Raw genomic sequence first — 14,531 nt, forward strand, 5'->3', positions numbered from 1 at the left:
CCAACTATAGCTCGTAAAATGCTTCGACAATTATCGTTGTTTGCCTGGGCGCTTTGTGCCCGCAGCGTCTGCAGTCTGGACTGCGAGGAATTAACCGCCCGTTGCCGGGAGTATGGCAAGCAAGAGCGTCTAACCGTTGAGCGCTTCATGAGCCTGAGCATTCCGTGGCCGGTGACCGCGGAGATCCTGCGGGAGTACCAGCCGGTGGACGAAGCCTTTTGCCGGTGGGTTAACGTTGCATCCTTTATTGGCCGTATTTTCTGGTACAATGATGTTATCCTGTCGGTAACCATCACACGTTATTTTAGGTATTTTATGTATTTCTACAGTAATATGTACGGTTGGTTATGTATTTTATGTATTTATACAGTCATATGTACGGTTGGTTTTAAGACTGTCGGTCGTGGCTTCGATTTCTGAGTTGGGTGACTTTCATCTCATAAAAATTTTTCCAGTAGCCTGGTATGATATCCCCGTTAAAAGAGTTTGATTGCTGTTGTTCGGTAATAATAATAGTAATAAAAATAATAATAATAATAATAATTTTTGCACCGAGCGCGAAGTTCAAGCCTTCGTCAAGACTACACGCTTCATAGCAGAGTATACACTCCACAGCAGTGTATCTCTGACGCCACGAAGAGTATACGTCACGCTTTTACAATTCCACAATCCCAGAACCATTTCCCAGTGGTATTGGCGCTCGCGTTCGTGCAGTGATGTGGTTCGCGACCACCACTAGTCATAATAATAACAATAATAATAATAATAATAATTCATTGGCAGTGTTTCCTAGGTACTCCAACCAGAGCGGCTACTGCTACCGCGACCTGCTGACCAGCTGCCCGGAATTCCTCCAGGACCATCCCAAGGGATGGTACGCCGCCGAGAACTACATCGCCATGGGCCGTCTCTGCGCGACCAGCATCGCCCCGGTCAAACACTTTCGCGCGGTCAGTCACTGCCGCCGACACGACCCCAAGTTGCAGCAGTCCTTCCGTCGGGCCGCGAAAACGGCGGCTAAGGACCGGGTGGACGACGTCCCGATCAACAGCCATCCGGGGTGCGGTCGTGTGGAATACTGCTAGTAGGTGGCGTCCGGCTATCGTATACTATACCATATATGTTTCCTTTGTTTAACCGTAATTAGATCTTGATAATTGTTATCGCGCTATGGAAACAAAGTACTTGTACACTGCAGAGATTGCAAAGAGTACAAACAGAGTTTGCAGTTTGTACTGATGTTCCCGCTTTCTCCTGCAGCTTTAACGCGGCGGCAATCACGGAGTCGAGCGGTCCAGCCGGCGCGGCAAGGGCGGCACACTGTGGCGAGGAGGCCGTGGAGACCATCCGGGAATCGGCGCGGCAGATTTATGCCGCTCACTGCCTGAACGACAGCGAACGCCATAACATCCGAACTGGAGTCCAGCGATAGAGGCAGATTCTTAGTTAGCGCGCATTCTTTGCCTGTCACCACAAATTCTGTAATTCTGTGAACAGAGGTCAAATACATGAAAATTCGCAAATCTGACAGTTCTACCCAAGTTCCTTCTGAATGGTTGCTATCTTATCTGCCGTTGTGCGGCGAGCTGCGCGTTGTCGCACTTCTACTATTACTGCCCAATGTCCCTTTGCCACCGTTGACTGATCCACAGTGCAAAAATCAATGAAAAAAACTCAGGCCGTACCGATTTTGTATAGATACAAGTGCCAATAAATCCATAACAACATTATGCGCATTGTGATACATCAAAAGCCAGGTTTTGTCACTGATTTTCGCTGCACTTTCCTATAGTGAAAGCGGAAGCGTTGCACATTATCCGGCATATCATAGCACGGTAACGAGTGGCCGGTTACAGTTTTGCAATCGACGAAGGCTTGCAAAATGTTCATGCCCGGCGTCGGGGAGATGTTTTCTCACTGTTATCGGTAGTATTTTGACGAGCGCTTATAGTGGCACTGGAAAAAACGCTCCATGCATCATGTATGTACTGTACAGATATACATATACAGCATCGGCTAAAAGAAATCTGCAAACATAGCTGCAGAATTCAAAATGGCGGAATTTAAACCCACTCAAACGGCTGCTTCGAATTTGGTGTGGACGAGAGAATGGCTCTAGTATCCTATTTCACCGGAAACGGAAGTCGACTCACATACCTGAACGCCGCCATCGGCCGGCGGTTACCATGATTAGTGCCGGTAGCCATTCTCTCAGTTACTGCGCGTTGCACACTATACTTGGCAGTTGTTATTTGTCTTTCTCCATCTCCTTGCTGCTGCTCTCCATGCATTCGTATCTCAACATTGTTTTTTGTTTTCTAAAGCCCATTATTGCTCGATGATGTGTGTACAGCGGTAATCGCTGGTGTTTAAGGCGCCATTGTCGTGCCACAGGAAACCGTGGACCGGAGGTAGAAGACCTGTTTTTGCCATGCAATGTTAGGTCCTCCAAATACTTTACCCGTCACGTGCATCTGATGCGTGTCCGAAACTGCTACAGTCTTACGCATGAATATCGTTAAATCGGAGATTCTATCACTGGATATTGTTTTCAGAAGGATTATGGAAGAATTGAATTTTGTCATTGCGATAACCGTAGTGTTGTGGATGGTCTATCCAATGACATCCACTGCTGGCTTGAAATGCTTCTGCTCTCTGCATGCGTTCAGATTTGAAATCAGTGTGCAGCGCGGAAAAGAATTCGGGATTCTCACCGGAGATTTTACGCGGGATTTTCCCTCCTACAAAATTAATGTCCACTTTAAACAGACTCCAGAGTCATTTCGATCAAATGAACTTTTATTCGCAATGGCTGGCTTCTGTGTTCAGCCGAATTATTAACGGCACTGGCCGCAGGACCACAACAAGAAGTCCGAAATCCGCGAATCAAGCAGCTGTCTACATCGACGATGAACACAGCTTTTCGATGCGCGGATGCAGCATCGTCAACGGATTTTTAAAGGTGGTCCAGTCCTCGAAATGGATAAGCATTCGAGGAGGCCCTGTCTCTCAATTTCGGAGTACTGTAAAACCTACCACTATGCACGCCTTTGTAACTAACACCGGGAAGTAGATTTGTAACAAACACCTGGAATCAAGGGGATCCTGTGAAGTCAATGCACCCGCGCTATAATAGCCTTACATCCTTACTCAAAACCCAAATAACCATGTAAGAACTCGTAAAACCAGGGTGTTTGTATTCTCTTTGGTGCGGTTGACGGTAGCTGTACCGCTTGCCCCGTAGAGCTGCTGCCCCGTAGACCTTATTTTATGAAATATGTACTAATGAAAGTATTATTACATCATAATAAAAATAATGATAAAACTAATTTTTCATAAACTATGTAGTTACAATATAATATTTAATCACCAAATATTATTCTAATATAACACAATGTCTTATAAATTTCTGTTTTGATGTAAAAGTCATTATCATATATCGTTCTTATATTAGCCCATTTATTCTGTAATTAAAATAATTTTTGAACATTTTCCAGTAATTTCGAGACGCTTGGTTCATGGGGACCTTCGGCGATTGCAATCATCAAAGAGCTAGGGAAAAGACTTAAACAGCAAACGGGAGAAGGACGTTCGCATGAATTTCTGCGGCAGCGGTTGTCGATAGAAATCCAAAGGGGAAATGCAGCGTCAGTGCTGGGCACGATGGAAGGGCAGGATAAACTGCATGAACTTTTGCTGTTGTAGTTTTGTGTTTTTTCTCTAACAGTTCTGTATGAGTTTGATTTGACCAATAAAAATCCATATACTAATTTCGTGGTAAAATTAACCCGCTTTTTAAAAAATATAATAATAATTTACCACGGAAAAGATAATGATAATTAAGTTCTTTTTATATAATATAGTGGTTGATGGTTGGTTAAAATTATATTGATGTGCAGTGATTAGGGTAACAACAAATACAAAAATATTTAATTACCTATTTCATTTACCCCGCTTTCAGTAAATTCTATTAATTTTATTACGGTGTGCAAAACCACGTAAATAAACTGAATAAAAAATAATAATTGATCTGTGCTAATGCAAAATGTCGACGGTTGCCTTAGGAGGTGGCCGAGTCGGTGGCCAGCCGGAAGGGGATATCCCGCGGCTGTAACCATAACCTGTAGCCGAAATTCCGGTTGACGCTGAGCCGCCGCGGCAGGGCTTTACTGCCTTGCAAGGCACTCTTACTGATGACCTTTAGCCCGCTCTTTATGGGCGCGGGCGGCGGACGATGCTGAGGACCTTCCGGGCGGCGGGAGCGCGGCTGCGGCTGCACATAGATGGCGCTGCTGTCGTCGTCCATCCGGCTGAGGATACTCTCGTCGACGGCCAGTAAAACCGCCGTAAAGGTCATCATTATTACGTTAACACTCCGCGATGGCGACATAGTTGAGGACAAAATACATATAAAGGTCACCGCATATATATATGTAAAGATCCCATATAAAGGTCACCCGTTTATAAAAAAATTCGATTATATTTTTATATATAAAGGTCACCCACTTAATGTAGCTGGGTGTGAAAGAGTAATTAAAGTGAATAAATGGAGACGACCAGCGCGGCAATGATGCCGGTTGTCTTATCACGGGCATTGCGGCGTTGACCGTGAACGAACGCCAGCGGCATTAATCACAGGTTGATACAGTGTGGAGAGATTGTATGGCAACACACCCGTTAAGTGCACACGCATCACACGGACAACAATGTCTACATGCGTCAACAGCAGGCAGCTCTGCCTGACCATCCATCGTGTAGGAATGATGACAAAATTAATTAGAATATTGTGGATGCATTTCGCCGCCAGTGTTATCCAGCAGGGCTTTTGAGCGCAGTTTAGCGCCAAAGCCTGAATAAAAGCCGCCGTCCACCACAAAACTAATATTAATACGAGATTTGTAATGACGAGAAATCGGCTGTAAGGTAGTTACCGTCAATACGGTGCATACTACTGTAAACTGATTTTGTCATGGTACAATAAAGGAATGTTAAGTCTAAATATTCGTACAATGTACAATCAACACCTGAAGACCTTTAATAAGTATAACAATGCAAGGACAAAACTGAGTACCAAAGCAGAATATAATTTATAATAAAAACACTTCTTCGATGCTATCCTGTTCGGGGATTGTACCCATCACGCATATCACGCACGCCCATCACGCATATCACAATCAACCTCTAATGGCAATATTAATCAAGCAATATCACCGGTCAATAACTCAGACATTTTGGTGTGCATTATTACGTACAATTATCGTGCTAGCTTTGCAGTTCCATTGTGTTGTGTATAAGTGGAAATCGGCCTTATACACAACACAAATCACAGCAATTCAATTAATTTTATAAAGTGCAGATAGTTAAGGAGCCACCAGGGAGATCGGTCCATGATCAGACTTTGGGTATACCTGAACGCATTTAAACTTTTTGGAATTTTCTAACAGCCATAACTCCCGAACCGGATGTGGAGCGTACAAACGGTTTTCGCGCCAGTGTATACAAATTTTCTCGCTACAGAATGTCATAAACCAAAACAAAAATGTATTTGTGAGTGCGCGAAAGTGAAAGTTTTCGTGAATGTACACGAATTTGGTACCATGTACCGGCCCACTACCTTTATGTGCAGCCAGTACGGCATGTGTGCCTATCCCAGTGGTTTCTAATCTGACCAGGTTGAGCTGATTGTCGCACAATGTTTTCTCCTGCGCTTTTCAAGCGCAGTTAATTGCACTTATTTCTCGGTCCGTCACGACCGAGGAACCAGTCTGAAAAGACTGGGCGCATGGGCAGTTATGTCGATCAGCTTATAACGCCGTCTAAATTAAGCGTGAGCCGACCTTATCGCTGCATAAATAATTATTCCTGCGCCGCCAATGGTGGACAGACAGAACAGGAAGAAAGAAAACACACACACAAACCGCATTTCAGCTGATTGTCAGCTTACAGGAGAAACGTCACACATAAATCTCCCTTTAGTTTTTATGTGTGGTGCTGAATTAGACATTGTTAAAACGCCACTCTAGCTGGCATTGGATTTCTCGCTATCTAACCTGAATTCCTTCGTGAATTTGTTTTCTTCTAATTTGTGGGAGGGTGATGCAAAAAAAAGTTGTTTGAAAGTTCTAAGATTACAAATAACAACTGCTTCCGGTGGGCGGAAAAATGGCCGCTCATTAAAAAAACAATAAATTTCGCTCATTACTCCGTACATTGCGTACGCTGCATCGGTTTATGTAACGGCTTTGTGTTAAATCAAACGGATTTTCATATGTTACCACAGATGCTCTCACTCCTGACCTTTCCATAATCAGTGGAAGGGAAAGTTTATAACCAGGTCTTCTTCTGCTTTGCCGAAGACTGACCTAATATTAATGATATTACAGTAGATAATTTCTTCCAACACGCTTAGAGCTATTTTGTTGGTGCAAATCTCGAATAATACTCGTAGAATTGATGTATTGATCTACCAAATAAAGCAGTACTTTGTGGAAACCGGGTAAATAAAGTCCAGAATACTTCAAACTAAAACTGAAGCAGCATAAACTTCTAGAAAACCAAAAATAGTTCATCAAGATTGCGACTACTTGCACCGTGGCCAACATGTACATATCTTCAGCTCCTTGCCGCAAATAAACAACGGACGGGATAACGCGCTGATCGCAGCTGACTGAGGAAAACCGCATCTGTTCTGCCAGAACAACAGCGTCAAGATGCACCTGTACAGCAACAACAACTGCAGAATGCCGTTCCTGTTAACATCTACTGCACGCAGTAGATGTTAACAGGAACGGCATTCTGGCAGCATGGCCACGTCGTGCGGCCTGGACGGGATGGAAAGCGTGGTCGTGGATTTCGGGTGTCCGCAGCAGATAATGGTGATTCCCTATGGGCAGATATGGGACTGCTCTCGGTATCGGTTATGCAATGCCGGCAGAAGAGACGAAGTAGAGGTTAAAAGGGGCCAGTGCCGTATATGACTGCGTAATATACTCGTACACTGTGCAGACGGAAAGCGAAAGTAATAGTTCTTAAAAATAACTTTAATCACACAACCAGCAAGAATAACAATGAGATGGAAAGCAACAGGAAATGGTAGACCAATCGCTGGAATGATCGATATCATACACAGCAAAGCAAAACCTTATATCTCAGTGCAACCGTGTTGCAACGATTCTAGAAAGTTCGGTAACTTTCACGGTGACAATAAAACATGAGACCAGTCTCTTAGATTGTCCAGCGTTATGGCCAAAGCCATAACGTGCTCATCCATGCACACGCACACACACACAGTTAAACAAGCCGTAATGCAACGCATCATGCACCAAAACAAGTTTAGCAATAAAGCTCATAAACATGGTCGCCTTTCAAATGACCGTTATGCGTATACCGGCGTAACAAGGTGCTGCGGCACGACGGGCCGCACCGCCCATGGGCATGGTATCCTGGTAGGGTAGTAGTTCGATATTACCCACAGATGAGATCCATGGCGCTAGTGGAGGTTACAGTAGACGGGCAGCGCCGTCGCGAACTGCTGCTCCAGAAACCAATTCGCCATCCTCTGGCCGGGAAACCTCCTGGCAGCCGGGAGTTCCACCATGCGCCAGTGTAGCGTACCTCCCTGGTGTCACAATCTGCCACCGTCTGAAGCGGCGTTACTGCTCCGCGAGGTGGAGAAAGCCCAGGAATTGCTATTTATCACACCTCTCCAGCCGATGATGTGTGATAAACAGCAATTCCTGGGCTTAGTGCGGCGGAACCAGAAGTGGCCGCTAAGGGAGGAAGACATTGTCAGTTACTTGTTGGTGATTGCTTTTAAATTGACATGGGAGCGCACACGTAATATCAACTTCATGCACATATACGGGAACTTATTGGCTTTTGCGCACGCTGTAAGTACAGATACATCATCTTGTGTCCTACGTGTTAGTACTGATTGGCATCACTAACTCCCTAATCGAATTTTGGACGTACAAACGGTTTCACGTCTCTATATAAACGTCAATCGGCTACAAAACGCCACAAATACAAGGAAGAAAGTATTTCGGATGCGCGAAAGCGTAACTTGTTATGCATGTACACGGGTGTAGACGATTATTACGTACCATGGTGGCAGGCTTGTTCTGATATGGGTAATTGCTAAAATCCATAAAAGAAAGCCATTTGTTCATTAGTTTCTGATTTTGGCGATTACGGATGTGAAATAAAACAAGTGTAATAAAAATAACGGTGTTTATGTTTGTGTATAATGTATAAAAAAAAATATAGTTGCTTGTTGCCGGTAGTAACCGTAAAAAGCTTCTCGATTTTTCACTTTAATTGTGCATGGAATTTGCATAAGTAAACAGCCGTAACAGCCAGGCCAAGTGTAACGGCACAACAGACGTCGCCGCACGCACATACATTTTCGGCTGCCGGCACATACATTTTTACAACTGCATCTGGCAGCGGTTAATGCTAACGCCGCTCTGAATTCTTTCCCTCGCACTTTAATCGTTACAAAAAGCCTGTCGTAGTCGAGCCATCACCGGCATCTGGTGGCGAAAAAATTAGAATTATGCTACAGCATCAGTCTCCCGCACCGATTACGAGCGGACTAGAGGTCATCAGGGAAGGTGTTCGGCACGGCAACAAAGCGCTCTCGCCGCGGCTGAGCTTCAGTCGGCATTTCGGCGACAGTTTATGTCGTCAGCCGATATGCCCTTCCGACTGGCCATAGACGCGGCCACCTCCTACGGTACGCGGTGCTGAAGATTCTTATTAACATTAACACAAACCAATAATCATTTCCTTAATAAATCTATTTACACGACTTTGTGCCTGAATTAAAATTACTATACTGTGAAAGCACCGAAAACGGATGAATTACTGTAGAACAGCAAGATTAATTATTATTAGTGGTTACAAGCTCTCATAATTCTCTCCTTCGACTGTTCTCTGGTTAGTGCCTAAATCCAGTCGAAAGCCTGTGTAAGATCCGCAGCGGTAATACCTATTTATTTTCCTCCCTATCCATATCTGTATTATTTTCCTGAAGTACTTGTGTACAGGGTAAGGTACAGGGTAAGGTTAGTAAAGCATAGCTAAAGTACAACACAGTGTCATATGCAAAAATTATTCACTTTTAAGTATCATGTGTTGTTTGGTGCACTTGTACCTGGATTCCTGAACGACATTGGTTGGAAATTTTCTTTATAATATTTTTCGAATTATTCCGAATGATCGCTTTCGTAATGACCGCGTGCGCCCAACAGTACATGCGCATCTGCTAAGTGGAATGTTGTGTTAGCCGCTGCGAAATTCTATACGTAAGACACCATTCATACATCACGCAGGCAAACAGGTCAAACAGTTTTAACACCACCCTGCTTGGTTCGTTGGCAGTTTTCGGGTTCCTCCCTGTGGTTAGGTATTGGGCTGCGGCTATCACGCCTTGGTTACCACTTCCTCCCTAGTACCCTGCGTACGTAATTAATGAATCGTCCCTAATCAGCGGTTATTAATTAGTCGAATTATTCGTAATCATAACGGCCACGTGACAAGTCGTCGCGGGACAGTACGTCGCGGGACATTTCGTCGGGGACATTTCGTTTAGAGGACTTCGGGTCGGGAGACAACTCGTATTGGGACATTTGGTTGTACGGACATTTCGTTTCCGGATGTTTCGTTAACGTGACAGTTGGCATCAAAACTGCTCGTTGCCAGACTGGGACATTTCGCCGCATGGACTTTTCGTTGCATAGAATTTGTTTATATTTCGATCGAAATGTCTCTCGACCAAATTGACTAGCAACGACTTGTCCAGAAACTAAATATCCTCGCGACCAAATGTGGCCGACGAAGTGTCCCGCGACGAGATTTTATGCGACGATTGGGTCGGTCACGATCATAACTACCGGTAATCCGATTGCAGAATATGGAAGCGAAAGTCGACAAAGAGGATATGGAAGTGGAGGATATGGATATATATCCATTTCCACATCTGTATGCTCCACTTCTAAGAAGTGGAGAATACAGATATGGAAATGGAGGATGTAGGAGCAGAGGAGATGAATATGGATATGGAGGAGATGAGCTTCATCCGCTTCCATGTGTACATCGATGTACACATGGAAGCGGATGACGCTCATGACGGCATGGATCCCACCAAACGGCCACAAAACGTTTGGACGCAGGGGATTCTCCGCAAAGATCCCTTAGAACCTTCGCCCAAGCGGACCAAGACGAAGCGAAGCGGTGTGGAACAGTCCCCAAGAAATCATAAGTGAAAAGAAGCGCCTCTTTTCACTGTATGCATCCGTGGGGACCATTCTTTAAGCAAATTCATATAAAACTGCCTTTTTATAATGCGGGCAGTGACTGGGCATGAAAGGGATGCTCATGCGGTCATATTTGGATTAGACGCGTTTTCATCAACAAATTCAACAGATCGGTCCCGGTCCGTAATGGGCATCGGGTTGTGGCCTGTTACAAACCTAGTCACTTTTACTAATAATCTGTACACAACAGCGATAACGACTTACCGCCAGTGAAAGTGTTGACTGTCCTTTCTCTACCGTTCACCGGTGGCGAATGCCGAACGCAGATCATAACATAGCACTGGACTGCGGCAGATCCCGGCGTTGCGGTGAATCCAGTTCACAACACTGAAAACAAATACAGGCCAGCGCATGCTGACTCGATGAAATAGTACTTATATAAAGCTTAATTTTGTCTGATTAACGATGCTCAGCGCACCTGTACCATTAGCCTTTTTTAAAGGTCATCGCGACACCTGTGAAATAGCTTGGCGAGAAGGTATATTTTAAACCTGCAGAAGGTTACAGCAATTCCACACAATAATCAACATGCTGGATATTTGGCAATACGTCGTCAGGAACTTGTCGTAATGATTTCCGGTTTATTGTATCCAAAGATTACGGGGGGATTGGCTATAACACAGCCCTGTGGCAACTAATAAAAATTGTCTTGTGCTTATCTACCTCTTTGTGACAATCAAGCACAGTATAATCACAGGCAGCGGAGTGCGACATCGTCGTCGCAGCGTAAGCGGCGCAACTTCTCCCGTTTACCAGTTTGTGGCAGCGCTGTGCCGGCAGTGGCCGTTGGGAACGAAGCGGTTGTCGGCCACTGGGCTGCTGCTCCCGGGGAGACTGCTGTTTGACACGGATACAGTCGATTTACAGTGATTACGAAATAAGCGTCCACGGCCGATTCACAATTATTACGGTTAAAGGTATCACGGCGGGAAGTGGCTGGAAAGGTCGCGCAGTGCCGAGAAACATAACGTCTGCGACAGTCAGCGCGTGCACAGAGTACAACGCTCAAAGCATATGCCATGGCATGCACTTTCAAGCAGGACAACTAGACGCGAAATAACGGCGTAGTCAGGACAACCCGCATCCACGTTGGCATGGCCATTCTCAACGCAATCAACTTGGCAAGCGGCGTCCATACCGAGCACCAACGGAGCACAGTGTGCTTGGCGGAGGGGGTGCGGCTATGCCGCTGCTCTGCTCTGTGTGATAGGACGACGGAACAGCGGGTGGGTGCAGCAGTGCTGCCACAGCAACAACATCGGGCAGCAGTCCTTCCCAGTCAGCCCTTCCGAAAGGCAGAACAACCTCCTCGTTGGAAAGACTACACCTGTGGCACGTTTCGTACCAAAGAAAACAAGTGAATCGTTTTTTCTCTTCTTGTAGTCACAGTAGACATCTGTATACAGGCTGTAGACATCCTGTAGACCTATCGGTAGTCACCTGGTTCCTTAGAATGTATACAGCGTGTCTACAACGGTGTCTACAGGTTGTCTACAGATGTCTACCGCTGTATACAGGCACCCTTCTGAGGTTGTATACACCGGTATACACCGGTACTGGTAGTCATCTGTAGACAGCCCGCAGACACCACTGAAGACGTACTGTAGTCACCTGGTTTCTGAGGATGTATACAGACTTTCTACAGGATGTCTACAGGTTGTCTACAGATGACTACAGCGACTACAAGAAGGTAAAAAACGTTCTAGTTTTTTTCTTTGGTACGAAACGTTCCATATATATATATCGATTAGACTGAAGACTACTAGTGGCGTACAAATTAACAGCACCAAGTTGTTCTGGTTGTGGCTTTGTTAAAGAATGCGTGCGTCTTCGTCGAGTATCACACACGTGAGGTCCAGGAGAGAAGGAATACTGCTGTACTTGCAATGTAGTGTGGTACGTGGCCGCGGCGCATTAGATGCGCGTAGCGTAACATTGTATTACCTGAAGATTTTGCGGTATTTTTTGTGCGGTATTATCATTAAAATTAGCCGTTAGCCGGCAAGAAGCCCAATAAACTGGTGATGCCTCACGACCTGGCAAGCAACCGATAAGTATACCAACCCAGATTGTTTTTTTGCCTTCAGGCCGGTGTTTGGCTCGAAAACTTTAGAACCAAACACAGCTTAGTGTGTGTTTTGCTTTATGTTATGGTTTTAGGAATCACACGACAGACTCACAGTACAAAAAAGTGGTCCAGGTCACTTCGGAAATAAAATTCTCTGGGCGGTGGGATGGGTCAGCCCGAAACAGCATGCCCTCGCTCTTCCATTGAAATTATGCTGCTGTCCGTAATTTATTGGGCACTTTTTAAAGCAGGTTTTTGAAAAACATTATTTTATTGATGCGCAAACCCATTGGAACATTACGTGACCTTGTCACATACGTGAGCGCTGGACGACATTGTACAAGGTACATTGCACCCGCACATTTAATTGTTATGTACCAGCGCGAGGGACTAGCTGACTTCAGTAACCAGGTTACGGAATAATACAATATCATCGTCATGAGCATTAAAATTTTTTCCAGCGGTAGCGGAATTAATGATGTGCGTTCTGGCAGTCGAGACTCGAACTACTGATGGGGTGACCGGTTTTTCATTTTTTCACTTTTTACTTTTTTCTGAACTTGTGTTTTTTTCTATCAAAAGTAAACTTGTGATACCAGATGTACAGTACGCACTACGCCTACGCCAACACCATCCTCAGCTGCAACGAAAACGCAGCAAAGTTTGAAAAATCGGTTTTCGCCGCCCGGCCGTGAAGAGCCTTCATAGTATTACTGTGAGAAAACCACTGCGGAGTGCGGAGGTCCAAGTAATTAAAAACAGACTACGAACTGTATCGAAGTTGCCGAATCTCTTCTCAAAACTAAAATATTTTGATGAGACATGTGAAAACAGTACGGCGACGGAATAATCTGTTATGGAACGCAAAGTTTCATCCAGCTCCAGCGGAAGTGCCGAAAAGCGCTCTCATAAACAATTTCTTACCAATCTCCTTTAATAAAACAGCTGTCGGCTTCACTGTCACACCACGTTCCAAATGTCTCGCTAGCAACTGGAACAAAATAACAGCGATCGGTCAGCGACTTTTCTTCCCCATCTTCTCGGTGATGCAAGGTCGGCGGCGGCGCCAGCACACTTTCAGTCGCTTAATGTAAGAATCGGCCATCGTGTCTCTACAAGTAACGTCCCATACTAGAGGCCATCCAAGCGCTTACGTATATAAGAATGTTACATAATGTTCAAATGGCATAGCGCAGCAATAAAAATTTAAATACTATTAATGTTGTGAATAATAAGAAGTTACCATTAATAAATTTCGGGCAGCAGCGCTATTTCCAGTGATTTTTTATCGTGTGCGATGAAAAATGTGCGAACCACACTGGTGAGGTTAAAACTTGCAAATTTATTACTTAAGGGATTTGGCCCGGTACATGGCACTAAATTCGTGTACATCCCCGGGAACTTTCGCTGTTCGCGGTTGGATCTTGATTTATGAAGCGAAACTGCGTTCCACTTGGGCGGCGTCGACAGTTAATCATTGGTGCGTTGCGTTCCATCTCGTTTTCGTGGCGCTGAAGGGTGGTAAATGTATGCTCCAAGAGTGGACAAAATATTACTACGTAAAATCATGGCGAATGCGCTGCCTTCGTGCAGCGGAGCAGAGCACGATGAGCCAATAAGTTAAGCGACTTATAAAGCGACTGCCTCGCGAGCACGGTCTGCAGGAAACTAAAATAACCGGAGAATGGATGTGACCCCGGCGGTAAGGCTTGTGACTGGTCGGTCAGGACAATCCCACGTATAATTTCGACTCGAAAATCCGTTTCGTAACTCTGTGGACCAACCGTCGGCATGGTTGACAGAACTCCTGGCATTTCCAAGCCGAATTGCCTTTGTCGCGCTTCATCGCGTTCGAGGGGAGTACAGACTGTACATAGCAAAAGCCATGAACACCAGGTCATGCTGGTCATGTTAATTTTATTTCTTTGACAATTTTTATACGCTCCGATATCCATAGCCAGCTGAATCTGCCTGATTTTTCTTGCTCTGTAAAGTAACTAACAGTTCCATACAGAATGCAGCACTTCCATACTAAATTTGTGCATCAACGGATCAGATGACCTCTGTGGTACTAGTACAGTTTTATTAAGCAAAGAAAGTGTTGCGGATCCTCGACGAGACCGTGAAATTAAATAAAATTTGAAATC

At 44.9% G+C, this 14,531-nt stretch overlaps 1 protein-coding gene across 1 annotated transcript; it reads left to right on the forward strand.

Annotated features, from left to right (window-relative positions):
- LOC129581662 (uncharacterized) lies at positions 1-1,528 on the forward strand. The gene is made up of 3 exons (XM_055472869.1): positions 1-224; positions 794-1,084; positions 1,261-1,528. Exons 1-3 carry the CDS (start codon positions 19-21, stop codon positions 1,430-1,432), a joined length of 669 nt encoding a protein of 222 aa, XP_055328844.1. The 5' UTR covers positions 1-18; the 3' UTR covers positions 1,433-1,528.
- The last annotated feature ends 13,003 nt before the right edge of the window (positions 1,529-14,531 follow it).

The sequence above is a fragment of the Paramacrobiotus metropolitanus genome, unplaced genomic scaffold (genome assembly GCF_019649055.1).
Source record: "Paramacrobiotus metropolitanus isolate TYO unplaced genomic scaffold, Prichtersi_v1.0 Parri_scaffold0000001, whole genome shotgun sequence".
Lineage (NCBI taxonomy): Eukaryota > Metazoa > Tardigrada > Eutardigrada > Parachela > Macrobiotidae > Paramacrobiotus > Paramacrobiotus metropolitanus.